Below are 21805 nucleotides of genomic sequence, written 5' to 3'. Positions count from 1 at the left end.
TTAAACTTATGATATGTGAATTATATGCCAATATGACTATTAAAATAGACACAGTATTAAAAACTTACCATATTTATAGCATTCACTGGACCAATGCTATTCACATACATGTCTGTGTGGATTAATGTAGGTTTCACTGTAAAGAAAAACAGAGACATGTGCACATTGAGAATACAATTTCTAAAAATGTTTTAGCCTTTGTTATTCTAGAAATAGATGTATGTACTTATATTAGAAGTAACTCATTCCCAACTAATTTGGTGCCAGTGATTGTCACAATTTCATCAATTGAGGAATCTTTTTTTCCTCAAAGAAGTACCTACTTTTAACTCTAGAGAAAATGCCAAATGTAGAGTTTTTAAATGATTTTTTACATAAAGTTAATAAAGCCAAAAACACTCATTTTTTCTCCTCTTTCTGATATCTTAAATTTTAGTTTATATTTCAAGCTCCAAAATCTCTTTTGGACATTTTGTGTGGCATGACTATACTAGAAAAATAACTACTTAGTGGTCCCGAGAAAAATATGCATTGAGAACATGAATTAGACATAAAACAACAGCCAAATATGAATACATTTTTGAAGTATTGCTCCCAGTTGATCATTTTATGACTACTTTGTCATAGCATACTTTTGTTACCATAAAATCAATCTTTTCAAATGACTCATTGGAAACTGTGACTCAACAAATATGAGCAACCATAGGGACTCCCATTCCATATATCTTTTCAGTAAGGACAGATATTAAAAAGCTGTAATACAACTACCATGGCCAAATTGACATTCTCCGTTTTCCTTTAACATTTACTGAAGAGAAATTTATATAGTTCTGGGCTTCAGTTCAACAGGAACATTTGTCTCATCTTTATTCCTTTTCCTTGAAAACGCTCTGTCTTTGTTTTCTGTCATAGGTTGTGTTCTTCATTGTTCCCCAGCATGAACATCTTTGCCTTTGCCTCATTCAGGATACTCCCAAGCTTATTGACTTTGAACTTGCCCAGATGAACTACTTGGGCCAATAATATATGAACAGAAGTCGTGGTGTATTAGTCCTAAACTTAGTCACTATGAAGTAAGTTTATAGTTTCTCTCTTGTGTTTTACTATCATGAGGAAACTCACAGTTAGCCAGCTTGTTTCAGGAGTAGTATGAGAAGAAATTAGAGGAAAATGTCCCTAATAATCAGTCTTCTCAGTCTAAACCATAACAATATTTTTAAAATTCTAAAGAGCTGTTTGATATTACTTAGAAACTGTGACTACTCAGTAACCAATATATCTTTTCTTTACTACTTTGTTCCTGATTATTTGGTGTTACATCATGAGCAGGCAACCCCTTTTATTCTTCACCCTTGGTATGGGCTCTCACATTTCACTTAAAAAACATAATTTTTCATTTTGAGCTTCCAATAACTTTTCCCCAGACCTGAATGTCATTTGTATACTTTTTGTTAATTTGTTTTCATCAACTATAAGAAAGAAAAATAAAACCCCTCCAAACTCACTACTGTTGAGTTGATTTCAACTCCTCACCACCCGCTAGGACTGTGGTTTCTGTCCGTGGGGGAGAAGCGCCCATTCTTCCCCTGTGAAGCGGCTGATGATATCGAACTGCTGGACTTGTGGTTAGCATCTGAAGCCTGAGCAAAGTGTCATTTCACTCTTTCTGGCCTTTTCAAGATGGTGATGAGTGTGTCTAGTAGGAAGGGCCTGTGCTCCCTGCTACTCCATACCACGGCAGCTCTTAACGTACCTCCTATATCAGGTCGAAGTTTATTGTCGTAGCCTTCCAGCAGGTTGTTTAAGATGACAGTGACATCACCCTCAGGAACTTTTGGAGTCAAGACCCATGTTTTATTAGAAGCATAATCTTCGTAGTCATCATCAGATTTTTGGCTAGTGAGACTGAAAAGACAAATTTTGATGAAAAAACAGTTAGGCTACAAGATAGCTTTTCCCCATGGGTGACTGATAAAAAGTGAAAATGAAACAGGTATCTGAGTATATAAAACCTTGAGAATTTCACCTCAAGAACATTATAGTAATAAAAATTTACATATAGAGATTAAAACTTATTCATATTAGCTTCTCCAGTCACCCAGGGGCTTTTCTTTGACATCTCTATGTACTATGTTCTACAAATTATTATTGTTGCTTCCATACTCGATTTTCTTAAGGCCCACCTCCTCACTTTCATTATGGACTTATAAAGATAATACTGAAATCGTCAGAACTTCTTTAAGAATCCAAGAATAATGTCTAATTCTTCCTTCTTTGAGAAGTTAACTTGTTCTAACTTATTAATGAAAGTAAGAGACTGATAATTAGATTCACTCCCACAAACCGCCAGACTGCTTCTCCCTTCTCAATTGCAGTACTAAAGAGAGCTCAGTCTTGCTGCCACTTCTGCCCTCAGGGTGTGTGTGTGTGTGTGTGTGTGTGTGTGTGTGTGTGTGTGTGTGTGTGTGTGTGTGTATTTTTTCTCCTCATTTGCACTGAAGACAAGGATGGTTCATTTATCTTTGCTTGTTAGGGACCTGGTGCTAAGAAGCAAAATGTAGTCGTAGTCCTTAAACCTCCCTTTAGTAAAGCAACAGTTCCTAAGCTGGCAAGCTTACACTAATGGTTCATGTACTATAATCAATGAAACATAATTACCTATTTTTTATTGATCAAAAGCCATATTGAAAACTTGGCTTCTCTTTTATATGCTCAAATCTCTTGGGAAATCCGTTAAAATTGATCAGGCAAAGAAGGGTGTTCGGGAGAGATGATTAGGATACGATTATTCCTGCACCTAGAGTTCTACCCAGCCCTTCATGAGACGATTACCTTCTCCAAACGTAGATATCATGTAAACTCTTGCAATGCTACCATGCTCATTTTTATCAGTACTCAGTATATTGCTTACTTCTCTGGTTTATTGTGAATTATAAAAATGCACACTTAAAATATAAATATACCACCTTGTGTCCAGCTCTGTTTCCTCTTAAATATATTGTACAAAATTGATCTTCCCAGATATAAAATCATCAGCATATTTTTCTAAATATATGATATAGAACACATTTTTCTAGATATTGGATCATTGGCAAATTAACCTAAATATACATATATAATATCAAATGAGAATAATCACCTTTTTATCATAGTCAATTATTAAGTCATAGAGACAGATATATGAAAAATAGCTATAGTGTGTATGCATGTGGCAGAAAAAGGTTTTAAGAACAAGAATAGATTATGAAGTTTTAAAAGTAATCACTACCATGTATACTTTTATTGGACAATTACACAGCTCCTTTGTTTTAAAAAAATTCATTTAATGTTTCACAAATATGAAACAGTATAAAAATTTGCTGCACAAATGCAAACAAAACTAACATAGCTAGTGCCTTACATTTTTGCCCTTCATTTAGCAAAGGAGTTTAAAACAAATGGAGCATTTTATAGAGAAATCATAAAAAAAAAATATGACGAGAGGAGAAAAGCAGCAGCCAGTTCTTAAAGAGAAAAGCCACTGGTTAAGTTACAGAAACCCCCTTTTCAGCTAGGGAAATTCCTCTTGGTCCTAAATTAATTTATTCAGAACACGGTTAGACTCTAATATTGACCAACATATTAAAATACACAAATTTATAGACAATATACAACTCTCTGGTAATCAATAACTTCATACCCCTCCTAAAAATTCTAAGAGGAAAGCATCAGCTTGTCCTTCAGTTACCATCATAATAGAATTGTACAGTGGTTTCCTTGCTTATGTTATAGTGCCTGTCAAAACAGGATGAGGGGAAGGCATTGAACCTTCTGCGACTTCAACGGGGGAAGAGAGGGGCCACCATCATTAGCGGCATCTACCCATGGCCATTTCCCAGGAGACAGAAGACAGGAGTCAGGCTTGCCTCCCAGTTCCAACCTTCCTTACCAATTCTCCACTAGGTTGAATCATTCCTTACAATGACTACACAGAGCGCAGAGATCATTCTCTCAAGAACAGGACTAATTACTCAGGATAAAATTATTTAGACGGGGTAGCTTATTCCTCCTTTGTCTGTAAGCAGACCTCTCTCTGGCCTGGTTCCTTAGCCTATTTGGGGAAAGTCTCAAAGCTCTTTTAGTGTTGCCAATCCATGCTCAAAGAGCACACCACTCTACCATAAATCTCAACCGAAGTCTCTCAGTTCTCACTTACTGGGTCAGCAGAGAAGTGCCTGGTGACATTCCACGCAAAGTCAGATGCCAGCCAGAAGGCAATCAGCTTTGCTTGATCCAGAAGCAGCCAAATCTCCCTTTCTGTCTTATACTCTGGTTCTTCGTTCAGCTGCTGCCTTTCCTCTACTCTCCTCTGTTTTTTCTCTGAGACTACACCTGCCTCCTTAATCATTGAGTCTCCATGAGCACGGCCCTTTGGTCCAAAATGCATGCTCCACTCTGGCTCTTCTTTCTTGGGTGAGATTCTCCTTTTCTGCTTCTGATAAGGTGTATTTTATAACCAGAAGGAAGACAATCTCAATTAACCCTGTAAAAAGCACTCAAACCAGAATCAAATAATCTATGAGATTCTTCCCCAGATGCATTGGGGACAGATTTAAATTATTTTTGTAGGAGTAATTATGACATTGGCTATAAGAGCCATATTAAATAATTCTCTATACTGGAGTGCCATTCAAAATGCTTTTCTCTCTACTTATGTTCCCATATCTTCATTTATATTTATTTCCTTCATTTTTTTTTCACATACATATATCCTACTAAAGTTTCTTCCTTGAAGATGGTATGTATTTGATCGTTTGGTTTGGCTTTTTTGGCACATTCTCATACTGAGAGATAAAGGATCCAAACTCTATGGAGTTGTATGACTGTTATTACTGTTACTTAGCAGATCAAATTAAGCTGCATGATCTGTAACATACACTGCATGACAAAAATAAGGAACATTACCTTCTAGAAGTGAACCACAGGATCTCTAAAAGTCAATACATAGGCATTCCTGAGGTGCCTTTAAATCAGGTCCAACTCATAGAAATCCTATGTACAACAGAACAACGTGCAACCTTAAGTTGTGCACCAGACTCACAACTGTTCATATTGTGCATAGGTTTGAGCCAATTGTTACAGCCACTGGGTCGACAAATCTTGTTGAGGGTTTTTTGTTTGTTTGTTTGTTTTGTTCCTCCTCTATTATAGAAATCATGGCTTTCCTTTTCCGGGAACTGGTCTTTCTGAGAACATGTCCAAAGTATGTAAGGCAAAGTCTTTCCTTCCAGGCCCTCTAATCAGGCTGTACTTCTTCAAAGAGATTGGTTTGTTCTTTTTGGCATGAAATGTTTCCAATATTTGTCACCAGCATCCACCATAATGTAAATGCATCGATTCTCCTTCACTCTTCCGTATTCATTGTCCAAGTTTTACATGCATACCAGACAGTTGAACATAACATGACCTGGTTCAGGTGCACCTTAGTCCTCAAAGTCATTCCTTGCTTTTCAATCCCTTAAACAGAGCTTGTGGGGCAGATGTCCCCAGTGCAATGCATTATTTGATCTCTTGGCTGCCATATTCATGAGCATTGATTGTGGATCCAAGCAAGACAAAGTCCTTGACAATGTCAACCTTTCCTCTATTTATCATGACATTACCTATTGGTCCAGTTGTGCATATTTTGGTCTTCTTTACAATGAGTCACAAACCATAGTGAAGGCTGCAAATCCTTATCGTCAGCAGTGTTTCAAGCTCTTGCTTTCAGCTAGCAAACGTGTCATACACATTCAAAGGTTGCTAATAAGTCTTCCTCCAAACTCGACGTCACATTCTTCTCTGTCAAACCAGCTTTTCTAATTATTTGCTCACCACAGAGATTGTATAAGCATGGTGAAAGTGTGTAACCCTGACACACATCTTTTCATACAGTAAACTTCGCGGTATTCCCTAATTCTGTTTGCACAACTGCATTTTGATCCACGTACAAGTTCCACATGAGCACCACAAAGTGTTCTGGAATTGCCATTTCTCTCAAGGTTTTCATAGTTTTTTATGATTCACACGTTCTAAAGACTGTCATAGTCAATAAAAAACAAGTATGCATCTTTATGGTATTCTCCAATTTGAGTCAAGATCCATTTGACATAAACAATGATAGCCTTTCTTCCACATCCTTTCCTGCTCTAGGCTGAAGCTCTGGCAGCTCCCTGTAATGCTGCAACAATTGATTGATGATCTTCAGCAAAATTATTTGCATTCAATATTAATTATATTCTTTCATCGTTTGAGCATTCTTTTGGGTTACCTTTCTTTGGAATGGGTACAAATAGGGATCTCTTTTGGTCAGTAGGCCAAGTAGTTGTCTTCCAAATTTCCTGGAATAGACAAGCGAGTTCTTCCAGTGCTTCCTTGGCTTTTTGATACATTTCAGTTGGTATTCCATAAATTCCTGGAGCTTTATTTTTGATTAATGCCTTCAGTGCAGCTTGAACTTCTTCCTTCAGCACCATCAGTTCTTTCACATGCTACCTCGTGAAATGGTGGAATGCCGAGAAGTTCTTTTTGGTAGTGACTCTGTGCATTCTATCCATTTTTTTTAAAGCATAGTAAGCTATAGGTAGATGATAGAAGATTGTAATAACAATGACTTGTTTACAGGAAATACATTTTATCAACAACACAAATGGTTAATATATACATAGAATTCTTCAGCTAAAATAACAGATAAGAAATTGACTACATCTATGGAAAAAAATAATGGAGAAATTCAATAACAGCAGCTAAAACCAAGCTGTGGGATGACTGTGGAACCGAACATTAATTTCTCATAAGTAAAGTAATGTTGAAATTGAGGGAAATTAAACATGTCCCAGAAAGCCCAACTATGACCGTGAGTCTATCACATTTAAATTTGGAGAACAAATAGGAACAGATTTAATGCATTGAACACTAATGATAGCTGACATGATGAATTATGGGAGGACATCAAGAATATCACTCATGAAGAAGGCAAAAGGTCATTAAAAACAGGAAATAATAACAACAAAATAAAATCAAGGGAGATACCAGAAGAAACTCTGAAACTCCCTCTTAATCATAGAGTAGCTCAGGCAAATGGGAAGAATGTTGAAATAAAAGCACTTAACAGAAAATTCAAAGGGCAGCTTGAGAAGACAAAGGCAGATATTGTACATACTCTACACATCTGAATCTGAGGGAATTCAAGAAAAAATTCAAGCCCTGAAATGCAACATTGAAAGATCCTATGAGCTTGACTACATCGTGAATTATAACAAACTATGGATAACTTTGAGAAGGCATTCCAGAACACTACATTGTGTTCCAGTGGAACTTGTACTTGGATCAGGAAGCAATTGTGGAAAAGGAACAAAACAATGCTCTATTGTTTAAAACTGGGAAAGGTGTGCCACAGGCTTGTAGCCTCTCACCATATTTACTCAATCTGTATGTTGTGCAAATCGTCAAGTAGCTGGATTATATGAAGAAGAATGTGGCATCAGGATTGGAAGAAGGCTTATTAACAAGCTCTTCATTTTCAACCTTTACATTCCAATTGCCAATAATTATGGATGCATTTTGATTGCATATTTGATCAATTTCTGGTTGAAGGCATTGATAGAATATTCAATTTCTCCAGCACTAGCTTTAGTGGTCAGTGCATACATTTGAATAATGGTTGCACTGATTGGATTTTCTTGAATATACATAGATATAATCCTATCACAGACAACATTGTACTTTGAGCTAAATCTCGAAATGCCCTGTTTGATGATAACTGCAGCACCATTCCTCTTGGTTTAGTCTTTCCCAGCATAGCAGACCATATGATTTTCTGATTCAAAATGGCCAATACTAGTCCATTTTAGCTTGATTACTCCTAGGATACAAATCTTTTTTTATTCTTTATCATTTTTGATGACTGCCAGTTCTCTAATACTAATATATTAATAAATATATATTCCAATTCTGATTATTAGTTGATTTTTCCAGTTGATTCTTATCCTTTTGAAATGTGCCTGATCAGAAAATGAAGCCCCTGAATGCTTTACTCCCACGTGCATTACTTCATTCATTATTGTCTATGCAACTTTGTAAAGAAGGTTCTTAATGAGCCATATTTTAAATGCCTTCTAACCTGAGGGAGTCATGTTCTGGCACTATTTCTGACCATGTTCTGCCTCTGTCATTAGGCATTCAATATCTGACCATGCTTGAAGGTTATCCATCAGTTTTCAATGGCTAATTCTGCTGAAGTAGACAATCTATTCCTTCTTCATAATTTGCCCTTAGTTTGGAAACTCTGCTGTAACCTACTCACTTTGAGGGAACTTGCTGGTATTAGATTTATCAGTGATGTAGCTTTCAACATCACATCAACACACAAGCCATCACAGTTGGAAAGCTGACAGGTGATGGAGACTCAATATATAATAGATGCCAAAAGTCAATACATAGTTGATGTTAGAAAGGATAAAATTATTTCATATAAAAAAAGGTTTAGCACAGACTATTTTCTGTGTCAGGTAATACAAAGTATTGAAATTGAGACTGTAATTGAGATTATTATCTAGATCTACTTTCTAGACTTGTGTATTGTCTTGCCACTTAATGTTTCATATGCAAGTTATTTAACCTTGATACGTTTCAAAATCCTCATTTTTATCCTCATTGTAGACCTATGCATAATAATAGTACTTATATCCCATTGTTTGTGTAATGATAAGATCATCTTTAATAAGTAATGATCATAATGCCTGGCACAGAGCCCTGAAAATAGGTCCATTATAATTATTGTTAGAAAGTGACCATTGCTAGACTTCTGACAAAAGCTCCAACCATGTTGCTAAGTCCTGACTCTTTAGAAACTGCTTCCAGGCCTGTGTCCAATATGGGTTGAAAGAACTAAGAACAGATGTTTCCCAGGAAGAAAACTAATGAACCCTTACATTATAAATAAATGAAGGTTTTACTCTGCAGTCTTCCCAGCTGAGATCTAAATTAAAGAGGCTGAAACATAATCTGGGATGGTTTCCAGAGTCTAAAAGCACAAAATAAATTTAAAAAAACATACAAAACAAAACTAAAAAAGTTCTCTCATTCATTGACGCATTTCTCTTGAATTCTCAGTCACAATGGCAATAATCATGTATTCATGAAGCCCACCTATCAACATAGACAGTCAATGGAATTGGGTGCTCCATGTGAAAGCCTGTCAGGAGTAGATTAAGGATGGTTCAAGAAAATTGAGTTATCCGTTCAGTGGTATGGCACCAGACATAAACTTGGAACTTCTGGTTAAAGGCATCTGTCTGAATTTATAAAACTTTAGAAATTATTACTCCATTTTCCTTTTGGCTTAAAATAACAACAATAATAATTATAGCCACAAAATAGAAACAAAGGTAATTAAAATTTTAATTAACTTTAATGATATTTAATTATTTAGATAATGAGTGATAATTTATGAGTCTATAAGAAAAAGTTATGGATTTTTCATCTGTGAACTTTAAAAATTATTGAAACGATATATTGGTGTGAAAAGCATCTCTTATGAACCTCCTAGATGAATTGGACTCTAGCACACACCAGGTATTTGAGTCAAAATTTTATGTTAATAATATCTTTGCATAATTAATATGCATATTATTTGGTAATTTCACTTACAGCATGTTTAGGCCAATTTAGCTGTGTGTGTGTGTGTGTGTGTGTTTGTGTGTGTGTGTATGTTTGATTGGATTCTCTGATTTCTGTCTTGGATCTAAATCTAAATCTCATTTCATAACAGATTATTTATTTTGATTTGCCTCTTCCTAATTAGAATACACAGTTCATATTTCTGTAATGAGGTTATTTCACATTTGCAAGTTAGAAACAAATGATTATATTTATACAAGAGTGGGTATGGAAACAAGACAAATACTGAATAAACTTTGTTCAGTTGAATGTTTGTTCATAGTTGATAAAGAATATTCTAAATATTTTGATTTGGGCACATATTCTATATGCTTACAAGTGTGAAGCAAAATCATACAATGTATAGAATTTTAAATTTGCCCCATATATTTTAAACTTCCAAAGATTTATAGAGCTCTATCTCTCTGGAGGGTAGGGGGATACACATTCATCTCTTCTTGGCTTAGTGTAATAGCAAACATTTGATTAATAAATAAAAGCATGTGTCTATTCATCTAGTTGTTTCCTCCCAATCATTAGTGGTTGACATTACTGAACTAGAATGCTATTTTTCTTTCTCTAAGATAGGTAGATTGCTAGTTCAATATAAAACTAAACCAAACCCATTTACCTCTTGGTATATATTTTAAAATTTAGGTAGTATTTTATTCTATTTGATGTCAGTTTCACACATATTTTGGTCCACACTTTTTAATTAATGGTAGGGTGTTTTATATGTTAAAATAAAACTCCCTAGATATGTACACCATCTAAATTAACCCTTTGAATCTTTTTATGAAATATCCTCATGCATTGTGTTTTTGGCTCTGCTATTGTTAGGTCTCTTATAAATCACCACTGCTGTACGCCATACGTTTCTATTCCTTTCTTTTACTACACTCACAGAGATCCCTGGCTAGCTAGTGAAATTCCAGAGAGGCGGTAGAAGCATATGTTGATTCCACAGACCAAACGCAACTTTGAACCCATTTTCCTGTTTCTTAGAGTATCATGTGACCTGAGAGTTTGTGAAGTTCACAGAAGCAGGCCGCATTCCTACAGTTGTACATATCTGTCTCCAACCACTTCTCTACCCCATAACCAGCCCAATGCCAGGTATAGCATATTCTTATCTTTTAAGTTTCAACAGACATCACCTCTCCTGGAAACCATCCTTGTTTCTCTTAGTTACATATCCTACACGCCATTGTTTTCATGTTCTAGTCAGTTCCTTGACAGTTTCATAGCATTAGTTTCAATGAATAATTATGGATTTTCTCATTGAATGTCTCCATTACTAACCTATAAGCTCTGGTGTACATAAATAATGAATAATTGGGGAAACAAAATATTGGTTGCTTCCTCAGGAAATAGCAGTATCTACAATAAATAGTGCTTATTCCTAGTCATGATTACATTTGTGAAAAAACAAAATTTTTCACACATATTATCCCTTAAAATATGGAGAGCAAATGCTTTGAAAATAATTAGGGCAAAGCAGGTAGAGATGTGCTTTATACAATTGATGTATGTATGGATTGTGATAACAGTTGTATGACTCCCTAATAAAATGTTTTTTTTTAAAATTGAGAGACATATCAAAAAATATAGAGAGAGATATTTCTATAATTATTCCCATCTTACAGATAATGTGGCATGATAATATTTACCCTTACTTACTTGAGTTGCCAAAGCCAAGATGTCGAATAGTGATGGAATATGGCTTTGAAAAGGGAATTGAAGCCAGAAAAATCTCTTACTGTACAATCATCAAGCATTAAGCAGATCCACTGCAAAAGATTGCTCCTGCTCACTTCCCCTTGAGACGATCAGTTAATTTAAGCCTGCTCCTAATAAGAGACGGTCCCTTTAGCACAAAATTAATAATGTTCAGATCTCATAAATTCACAAGTGTCAAAACAAATGAGTTGATCCCTGGACTGAAAAATAAAAGCAAAATTTTCAATCGAAGTTAATGGATGTCATAGCTTGCTTTCTTGAAACACTTCTTAAAATTTAAAAGCAGTATACATTGTGGTGGGTAGAAATATATATGTGGAGAAAGATAATTTATTTTAAAGAGTTCTCTACAGCTATTGCAAAATGTAGATTTGATTAAAATTTCAGGAAAAGGTAGGGTAGATAAACATTGTTTAAGAAACTCATACTAGACCAGAGGAGATGATGAACTTTTTACTATCCAGGACTGGAACCCCTTCAAAGTCATGCGTGGTCAGTAAACAGGAGCTTTTGACACCAGTGGTTCTTTTATGTCCGGCCTTCAGGTGATATGTGGGATTATGTACCTTTCAGAAAGCACATGTAAGTGAACCATGAACAAAACCAGTTGCATTCATCAGTACAATAAAAAAACTATATATTAAGAAACAACTATACATCGTAAGGCACCCTAGCCCAGTCTGTGGATCTGGTATTAGCCCTGTCGGTGATGCAGAATAGGGAACCCGAAGCCGAAAGACCACAGAGGCAGCGTGGAAGGACCCAACGTCTCTGGAAACACGCCAGGGGACTGACAGCAATTAGGGTTAGGTTACCCATGTGGGGCCGCCCCTGGGGGCAGGCCAAGAGTCCCAGTGAACTCCCAGGGAGGAGCATAGCAGAAGAGGCACACAGAGAGGGGGGTTCTCACCTCCCAGGGGGCTTCATTAAGCCGTGGTCTGCTGGATAGGTCAGACTCCACCCCTACACGTTCATAAAACCACAAGGGGACATAAAATTGTCTAAGGAATACAAGTGTTTGATTCGTGAGGGCACACATACGCAAACAGCATGGGATTAAGACAAACACAAAGACCAAAGACTGAAAGCTCTCTGATGGTTGATAGTCCTACTTAAAGTTAACTTCTTTATCTCATGCCTTCTTTTTTTTATTTGTTTTTGGTATTGGATTAATAGCTCTATGTAAGTATGTTAATATGCATTCCAATATGTAAAATATAAATAGTTTATTACTTGTCATTAATGGCCAGTGGCAGCTATGTCTCTGGGAGTTTTATTCACTAAAATGAATTTGATTGAGTGCATCAAAATATTCTCAGTAAAGTTCATGCACTGCTCTGCATATAATTACAGAGCCTCCTTTAGAATAAGCTTCAGGGAATTTGGCCTATCATGTCAATTGTGCATTAAAAAGTTCTCCTGTCCTTCTCTTTTATTTTCCATGATGTCATCTTCAAAGAAAGGATAGCTAATGTTTTCACTAGATGCAGAAGACAACAATTCCTGACATCTGAAAATTTCCTAAAATATCCAAGCAAATCTCATTAGGCTGAATATGGTATGTAATCAAAACCCAGGTCTAAGACTGTTGTTGGTAGCTCAACTCTTGATAGCAGCTCAGCTCCAGCTCATAACAACCCTACTTGCAACACAAAGGAATCCTGCTGTCCCTAGCAACTTTCACAACAGTTTTTGGGAGGTTTTGGTTTTGTTTTGTTTGTTGGTTTGGTTTTGAGCCAATTGTGTCCACTTGTAGCCAATTGCAGCCACTGTGTCCATCATCTTGCTGAGGATCTTCTTTTGCACTGATCCTCCAGATTACCAAACCTAATGTCCTTTTCAGGGCTAGTCTTTCCTGAGAATTATGCAAAGTACTTGAAGAGAAGCAGCCCACTTTCAATCTGAAAGAGCATTCCAGTTTTACTTCAAAACAAATTTGCTCATTCGTGGAGGTAGTCCATGGGACTTTCAATATTCTTCAAAAAACACTAGGATTCAAATGCCTCATTCTTTTCTCATCATTCTTATTTACAACCCAAGTTCCCTATGCATGCAAGATGATTTTAAATATGATAAATTAGAACATGTACACAGTAGACCTCAAACACATTAGACCTCAATGTGGCACCGTACTCTGTAACACTTCAAAGAGGTCTCATGCAGCAGAATTTTCAAATGCAGTAAATCCTTTGACTCCCTTACTTTTGCTTCTCTGAGATTTGATTGTGGACCAAGGTAAATACAACCCTACACAAATATCAATCGTTTCTCTATCAGGATGTTGTGAATTGGTAGTTTTAAGGCTATTTGTTTTATTTACTTTGAAAGCAAATAGCTTTCTTTACTTTTGATCTGCATCAATAAGTACCTCAAGTCCACTGCACTTTCAGCAAGGAAGATTTTATTTTCTGCATATTGAGTTTGGCTGATGAGCCTTCCTTCCATCCTGATGTTGCCTTCTTCTTCATATAATTAAGCTTCAAGATTATTTCCTCCACTTGCAGTATGGTGAAAAGACACACACTTTTATTCTGATTTAAACTATGTTCTATTTGAATGACTACATTGGCCTGCTTACAGGTTTCCCAAGTTATCGAATGTTGTAGCCATCTTCCATTTTGTAACCTTTTATAGTCATTATCCATTTTCATGTTGATCAAAATGGAGAGATTGTAGTATGTTTTTTTAATACAAAATTAGACAACAAGAAATGTCATCTACACTTTTATGGGTCAGTTGCTTTGAGGGGAAAGAGAGAAGATGGAAATCAAGAGGAAGATGAGAAGATATTTCTAGGGAAGTTGGACATAATTATTTCTTGTCTTGGTTGGTTTGTACATATATGTTCCTTTCAATTAATGATAATTCATCAGAACATACTTGTGTTTTATGTACTTTTTATACCATATTTTTAAAAGACATTAGGAAATCAAACTTATTCACATGGGCTCACAGTAATACATTCACTCATTAAAGCAAGGATTATTTCTATCTTCCCTTGTGTCATTTTCAACCACTCTGCATGGTTCTTGGCCATTTGCAAGGCACAAGCTACCTACCGTAAGTAGGTTTCCAAAAACAAGTCAATCAACGAGAATATGGATTATATTTAAGAACATTCTATGGTTGTGGGGTGAAAAAGCTCAGTAAATATCCTTCATTTTCTATGTAGATATGTCTGTGGAGACCTGATGGATCCATTTGTTCAGGTAACTGAGCTATTAACTGCAAGGTCAGCAGTTTCAACTTCCAAATGCTCCCCAGGAGAAAGAAGATGCAGTCTCCTCCTGCTGGTTGTGACAATCTTGAAAATACTAAAGGAAAGTCCTCCTCAGCCCTTCAGTGACTCCATGGGTTAGACTTGAGTCAATGTCAATGGGTAGATGGAGCAGTTGATGGCAAAGGGGCTAAAACCCTCAACTAATAATCAGATGAACAGTTTAAAGTCCCTATTTGCCCTGCAGAAGAAAGATGTGGCACTCTGTTTGTACAAAGATGACAGCCTTGGAAATCCTGTGGTGAAGCTCTGCTCTCGGAATTAGGATCTCAGTGAGTGAGAATGCAAGCAATAACACACAGTTGGTGTCTGGCTATTTTTAATGTAACAACTAAGCTAATAATAAAATGAGCTGACTATATTACACACCCTCCCATGTTCGGTATCTATTTCTATTAATGTATTTAATTGAAACCTCATTTATTTATATTTAAAATACATAGTTTAATCAAAGTTAATTAGAGCCAAGACTAACAATAGAAAGCAATGCATACATAATCTTAATTATCAGAGTTTCTAGATGGTATGCAAATAAATATACTGATGATATATCACAGTAAAAATAAGTGCCTATGGATATAAATATTCATTTACCCTAAATCCTAAAACTATCTGTCAGTTTGTAGTACAGTGGTGGATTGTGCAAATCTTAATCCATTAGCACTTGATACAAATCTTATGTAGTCAATATGTCCAATGAAATGCATCATATTGTTTCTTGACTGCTGTTTCCATAAATGTTGACTGTGAATCCAAATAAAAATAAGACTCTTGATAACTTCACACTCCTCTCCATGTATTATGAAGTTGTCTATTGGACCAGTTATGAGAATAGTTGTTTTCTTTACATTGAGTTGTAATTCACAGTGAACACTGGATTATTTGATCTTTAGCAGAAGGTGTTTCAAGTTCACTTGCCTTTAGCAAGCAGTGTTGTGTTGTATCATGGTTAGTGTGTCATTCTGGGTGTTTTAGAGAAACAAATCCACAGAAACATATGTATAAGAGAGAGTTTTATATAAAGGTTAAGTGCACATCAAGGAAACATCCCAACCCAGTGCTGCCCAAATCCACAAGTCCAACATTAACCCATATATCTGACACTAATCCACAAAGTGGTCCTCTTATCTTTCTCACAAAACACACACTACAATGTTGACTGCAGGAGGAAAGCCAAATCCATGAATGTGTAAGCATCTCAGCACTGCGCTCTAGCACCCAGGGCTGCCTCAGGGTAGGTCCATGTGACCTCTCCTTGGGGATGTCTTGCAGGAAGTGAGCCTTGCCACCTGAAGCAGGGAACTGGCTAAGACAGGTGCACCCTGGTCTGACCATAACAAAGCAAGATATATGAGAACTAGAAAGATGAGGCTCACTGAGCCATTCATCTCTCTGCCCCTTAATTACTCCACATGTGTTTATTGGCCAGCTTAGCACAATAAACTCACTACCTCAGGTAGTTAATGAGTTTTCCTACAAGCCTGATGCCAGATTCTTTTTTGTAAAATCAGTTTCCTCAGATTATTTGTTCAATTTACAGATTAAATTGGATTAATATAGGATTTTCAAAATGCAATAAATGAACATAGGTCCAAAGGTATGCTGACCTCATGCAACAAAATGCTATTTATGACGGGGTAGAATTTAGATACTGTACTTTTTATCATTATTAGGTAATAATTACTTAATTATAGTTTGACGTGGCAGACTTACTAAATCGGTACAGTTTTAATAGCTTATCTCCTTCATTGCAGGAACACACAGCGGGTCTATCCTGGTTGAGATTTTCTGACAATTGAAATATTTGAACAATTTTAATCACAGGAGATAGGCAAATCATCACAACAGATAAGAGTAATCATTCACTGCCAAAAGCATACCATGGAGGATTTGTGTGATGGTTATTATGAATTGGATGCATTGTGGAGTACACACTAACAGTTAGATACAAATATAAATCAGAGGTCCCTACTTCTAACCCTAGTTAATAATTGGAGTGATTTTTAAAATATAGCAGTGCTCTAAGATTATCCCCTGCGACACTACTGGGAAGAAGCAGCTGCAAATATCTATCAGTAAATGGGATTTTTGATGTATGAACAACTAGAAGTCATAAAAATCAAAGTGTGGTCCACATACAGACTGAAGTCCTACCCAAATGGTGACTGGAGAGCAGACCATTGACTGTTTAAACTATGGTGAAAGATAAAGAAAAGTAAAAACCAAATCCACGAGAAATGAAATATGGCCTCAGTCAAGGCCGCCTGAATTTTGGGAACATTTTATTAATAGATTTGACTCATTTGAATTACTAATGTCAGAAGGCTTGATGAGCTGTGGGATAACATCAAGAACATGATACAAGAAGAAAGAGCAAGATAGAAAGAAAAGATCAAAGTGGATGTCAGAAGAAACTCTGAAGCTTGTTATTAATCTTAGAGCAGTTAAAACACTTGGAAGAAATAATGAAAAGCTGAATAAAAAATTTCAATTGGCACTTAAGTAAAAAAAGTAAACTATTATAGTGAAATGTGCAAAGACCCATTTGGAAAGTCTAAAGAAAGAACACATTCATTATATGTCAAGATGAAAGAACAGAAGAAAAAATTAAAGTTTTGTGTTGGTACAAAGAAAGATAATTTAGGAAAAATATGAAAAGATGCAGGAAAGTTCAAAAGAAAATAGAAGAATAAAAAAAATCGCTGTCTCCTAAGAGACAATAGACATTCAATCATTTCAAGAGGTAGCAGATGTTCCAGGACAAACGGTATGGAAATCGTCCTGAAGAAAGAAATGAAAGCCTGTGGAAGGCACCTAAATAACAACACAATGGGGCCAAGACCATGGTATTCAAATGATGTTAACATGCAACCAGAGTGAGATGTCAGTGCTAGAGACTGTCGCAGTGCCACCTGGACTTCTGTTCTTAGATTAGATCATGATGTTGGTAGTTACACTAAGGCCATTCCGAAGTTGCTGCCTAGAGTGCTCCAAAGTATACTGGAATTCAAAGTAGCGTGATTTTAAATGTTTATGTTCATTAAAATATTCTTCAGAAGTATTTCCCAAAACTCAAAACACCTGTCTGTAGTGCACATCAATATTTTTCCATGATACACAGGCATAGCAACAAAGGACATTGAAGCATTAAATTGTTATTCTATTCTTAAGATTTTCAGCCATTTAATTACATTAAGGACAGACTATCAGGGTTTGTTCTAATTTGTCTTCAGCCACTCTCAAATTTCTTCATTTTCTGGTGACAGCCAGAGCAAGCTCAGTACTTCTATTAGGCAATAATGTTCAATTAAAATGTGATAACGTGATACTGATTTCATTGCATTTTCTTTGCTGTCCCCTTTAGTTACAGAAAGTGACATTGATTTTCCATATTATATGAAATACTTTATGAAATGAAATAAATCAAGCAAAGTAAGTTTACTCAAATGTCATTGGTTTAGGGAAACTACTGAGGAAATAAAAGAACAAGGGTCACTCAGGTAGCACTCAATTTCTCACCGTAAGCGTGACGTGCAGACTCAGGATTACCAGACAGATTTAGAATTGCTGATCCTGTTAATCAGTGTTCACTTTTGGTCTCTATTTTATACAAGGCAGATAATCAGAAGGAAAGAAGTGCAAAGAACAATGCTGATATCAAAACTCCTCACTTCTATTTGAGGAGAAACGCCTTTTATCTATTTCAGGAAAAAAAAAAACCAAATACACGAATAGCTAAGAAAATGTGACACTTAAATAGCAAAGCAAGACAACAGTAAAGCACTGTCACATGGCATAAATGATTAGTCTGTCAGCATTTACAACTTTATTTCAAGTTATTTGTATCTGCATGTCTCTGTGTTTGGTTATAAAATCTTGATTTCTATAGGCAAGAAGCATATTAATTCTTTTGAAAACAAAACACTATCACTCACCCACTCTCACTGAGCCATTTCAACTCAGATCCTATAAAATAGAGAAAATTACTCCTTATGATTTCTGAGATTGAAAATATTTACAGGATCAGACAAGCTCATCTCTCTCCTCTGAAGTGCCAATAATTTTGAACTGTTGACCATGCAGTTACCATACAAACACATAAAACACTCATACTTCAGAGGAAAAAGTGCAGGTTACATACAGATAATTTGTTCACATATTTTCAGGAAGGCTACAGATGAATAAGACTTTTACATTATCCATGCATAAAATATTTTGAATTGTTTAATTGTCAATCACAGCAATTGTATGAAGATAAAGTCTGCTCTTATATATTATATAAAATGAATGCACATATTGCAATGTATGCAAATATATTAAATCTAAATGTATTGGGAATTATATCACTGTTATATTCTGTGACTAGAATATTCACAATTTATTTTAATATTCATGTGTTTGGATTCATAGAGTTAATACTCATAGGTGGCTGAATAAAGTGATACTTTCATAGTGACATTCTCTTAACATGCGTTTTGAAGTGTGAATGGCTGTAATTCACAAATTTTTTCTCCTCTCTTTTTATAATTTTTGCTTTTTTCTCCTTTCATACTTAAAATTGTGCTACAGTTTTGGTTTCAATATATAGTGGTATCATATTGTGACCTTTATTTGCATTTATCTAATTAATTCTATTGATCTCTGTTCATATATTTATTTGATAACTCAACAACTTGGATGAATCTCAAAGCTATTCTGCACCAAAAAGTATGATCCCATGTACATACCAACAAACAAATTAAATGCCATTGAATCAATGCCAACACATAGTGACCTTAATAAAAGAGTAGAACTGCTCTTATGTTTTTCCTGAGGAATGGATAGTGGCTTTGAACTGCTGACTTCGCAGTTAGCAACTTGATGAGCAACCACTACACCACAGGGCTCCTTCCATGTATATAACATTAATAAATATTTTTTAAAAGCCAACCACAGCCATGGATCATAGATTAGCTTTTATCAGGAATTAAGAATTGAGACTAAAAAAGGAAGTTTTTTGAGGAGATACTGTTTATTTGTGTGGCAGCTACAAGAACCAATGAGTTAGAAATCATTGAACTGCACTCCCCAAGGTTTACTTTTGTCAGAAAGCTGATCACATCGGACCACTAATAGTGGTAGCACCATGTGGCTACAAATAGGTGAACAAATAGGTGTTCAAATAGGTGAACAACTAGGTGTTCATAAGAGTAGATCTGTTAACTATTATTTTCATATCTTACATCATTTGCTGTCTCCCTTCATGAGGGAGGGAGGGTGGGGGGAGTAGGGAAAAATGAGGAGTTGATATCAAGGGTTCAAATAGAAAGAAAATGCTTTGAAAATGATGATGGCAACATATGTGCAAATGTGTTTGACATAGTGGATTGTGGTGAGAGCTATAAGAGCCCCCAATAAAAGTATTTAATTAAAAAGAAGAATAGATATATATTCTGAAGTGGGCTTTGCACATCACATGGCAGATGAAAGTTCTAAAAACACAAATAAGGGAGTGGAACAAACTGTATTGGACCACTGAGGTGAGTTTTATAGCTCCTTGGAACAAAAGATATGCCTTTCAGCCCACGGGGTGAACTGTGACTCCTCTGACAGTGTTCATCCTCTCCTTCTCCATCCTAAATCTTGCCCAGCATCACTGAACACCAGTTCTTGAGTGTCATAGAGTTCTCCTACAAACGGATGTGTTGAAACCAATACCTTTTTGCTCAACAGCTGGATATTTAACCACTGTGCCACCTAAGCTATTTTTAAGAAACAATAGAAAAATCAACAAAATCTGACCCATCAAATAAAAAGGAGGGCACATTCACAACTCCTGGTCTTAAAATGAAGTAACTTTCCTCCCATCTAAATTGTGTGCTTCTGTATGGTTCGGATATCTTCTAATACGTTCATAATTAAATACATCTTAGGAACCTTTTGGGGATATTATATCCAATCTAAAGTCAGGAAGAATAAAATCAAATGAGGAAATTTCTTTTTCCATCTAATGTTTACTCTGCTGCTAGCTATTCAGAGATTGAAAAGCAAATTCAGACAGCATCAGATCAACAAATAGATCTCCCACCTTTACTATCCTTGAATAGGTTTTGCATTAAGAGCTCCTAGAAAACTCTAGCACATGGTTGGAGGGGTATTGAGTGCCTACTTACCCTTGGCTTTATGGCATTCGTGTGGTTTTATTTACAGTTTATTTTTATTGCATAAATAATTTAGTAATGTGGTATGACTATGAAGGTATTTTGGTGGTTTGCATATAACAGAATATTTTTAATGTTCATATAGAGTAATTAGTTTACTTATAAACCGTTCACTTTCATACCCCTTTTTTAACCACAAATTAGAATTAAATAAATATTAGAAGAAAATGCAAATTGTATGAAACAGACAAAGCAGTATTGCAAAGAGAAAACAAATGTGAATGACTCATATTACCTGGTGTTAAGAATGACTATTGAATTATAATGTCCAAGGTCATATAGCATAGCCATAAGAATAGACAGATACAACCATGCAAATCATAGACCCACACATGTACACTTAAGAGCATTTTGACAAAGATACCAATGTAAATCAGAAAATTAACTCAAATAATCACATAAATATAGAGAGAAGATGAACAAAAATTATTAGCATACATGAAGATAAACAAGATGCAGAGTGGAGACTCAAAGCCCATCGGTAATGGGTGAGTGCAGAGTGGAGACTCAAAGCCCATTGGTAGCCAACCAGACACCCCTTACTGAAGGGTTGTGGGGAGGAGATGAGCCAGTCAGGGTGCAGGGTAGCAATGATGAAAATATAACTTTTCTCTAGTGCTTATTTACTTCCTCCCTCCCAGCCCCCCGCACTATCATGATCCCAATTCTACCTTACAAATCTGGCTAGACCAGAGGATGTACATTGGTACAGATAGCAACTGGAAACACAGGGAATCAAGGACAAATGACTCCTCTAGGACCAGTGGTGAGAGTGGCGACGCCTGGAGGGTGGAGGGAATGTGGGGTAGAAAGGGGGAACTGATTACAAGAATCTATGTATAGCCTCCTCCCTGGGGGATGGACAGGAGAGATGAGGGCAGGGGGAGATGTTGGACAGTGTAACATATGA

General features: G+C 36.0%; 1 protein-coding gene across 6 annotated transcripts in view; it reads right to left on the bottom strand.

Moving 5' to 3' along the window:
• GABRG2 (gamma-aminobutyric acid type A receptor subunit gamma2) overlaps positions 1 to 21805 on the bottom strand; it is a 133559-nt gene that overhangs the window by 96201 nt on the left and 15553 nt on the right. For 5 of the 6 annotated variants that reach the window (XM_075543188.1, XM_075543189.1, XM_075543192.1 and 2 more), the window contains exons 2-3: positions 1754 to 1905; positions 69 to 136 (exon numbers count right to left, since the gene is read on the bottom strand). In XM_075543188.1, the coding sequence (XP_075399303.1) occupies positions 69 to 136; positions 1754 to 1905 (220 nt within the window). The remainder of the gene's footprint in view (positions 1 to 68; positions 137 to 1753; positions 1906 to 21805) is intronic. The other variant, XM_075543191.1, reaches the window with a different exon arrangement.

This window comes from Tenrec ecaudatus, chromosome 2, assembly GCF_050624435.1.
Source record: "Tenrec ecaudatus isolate mTenEca1 chromosome 2, mTenEca1.hap1, whole genome shotgun sequence".
NCBI classification, from domain to species: domain Eukaryota; kingdom Metazoa; phylum Chordata; class Mammalia; order Afrosoricida; family Tenrecidae; genus Tenrec; species Tenrec ecaudatus.
Note: the sequence above shows the minus strand (reverse complement) of the source record. Positions and strands in the feature narration are given on the sequence as shown.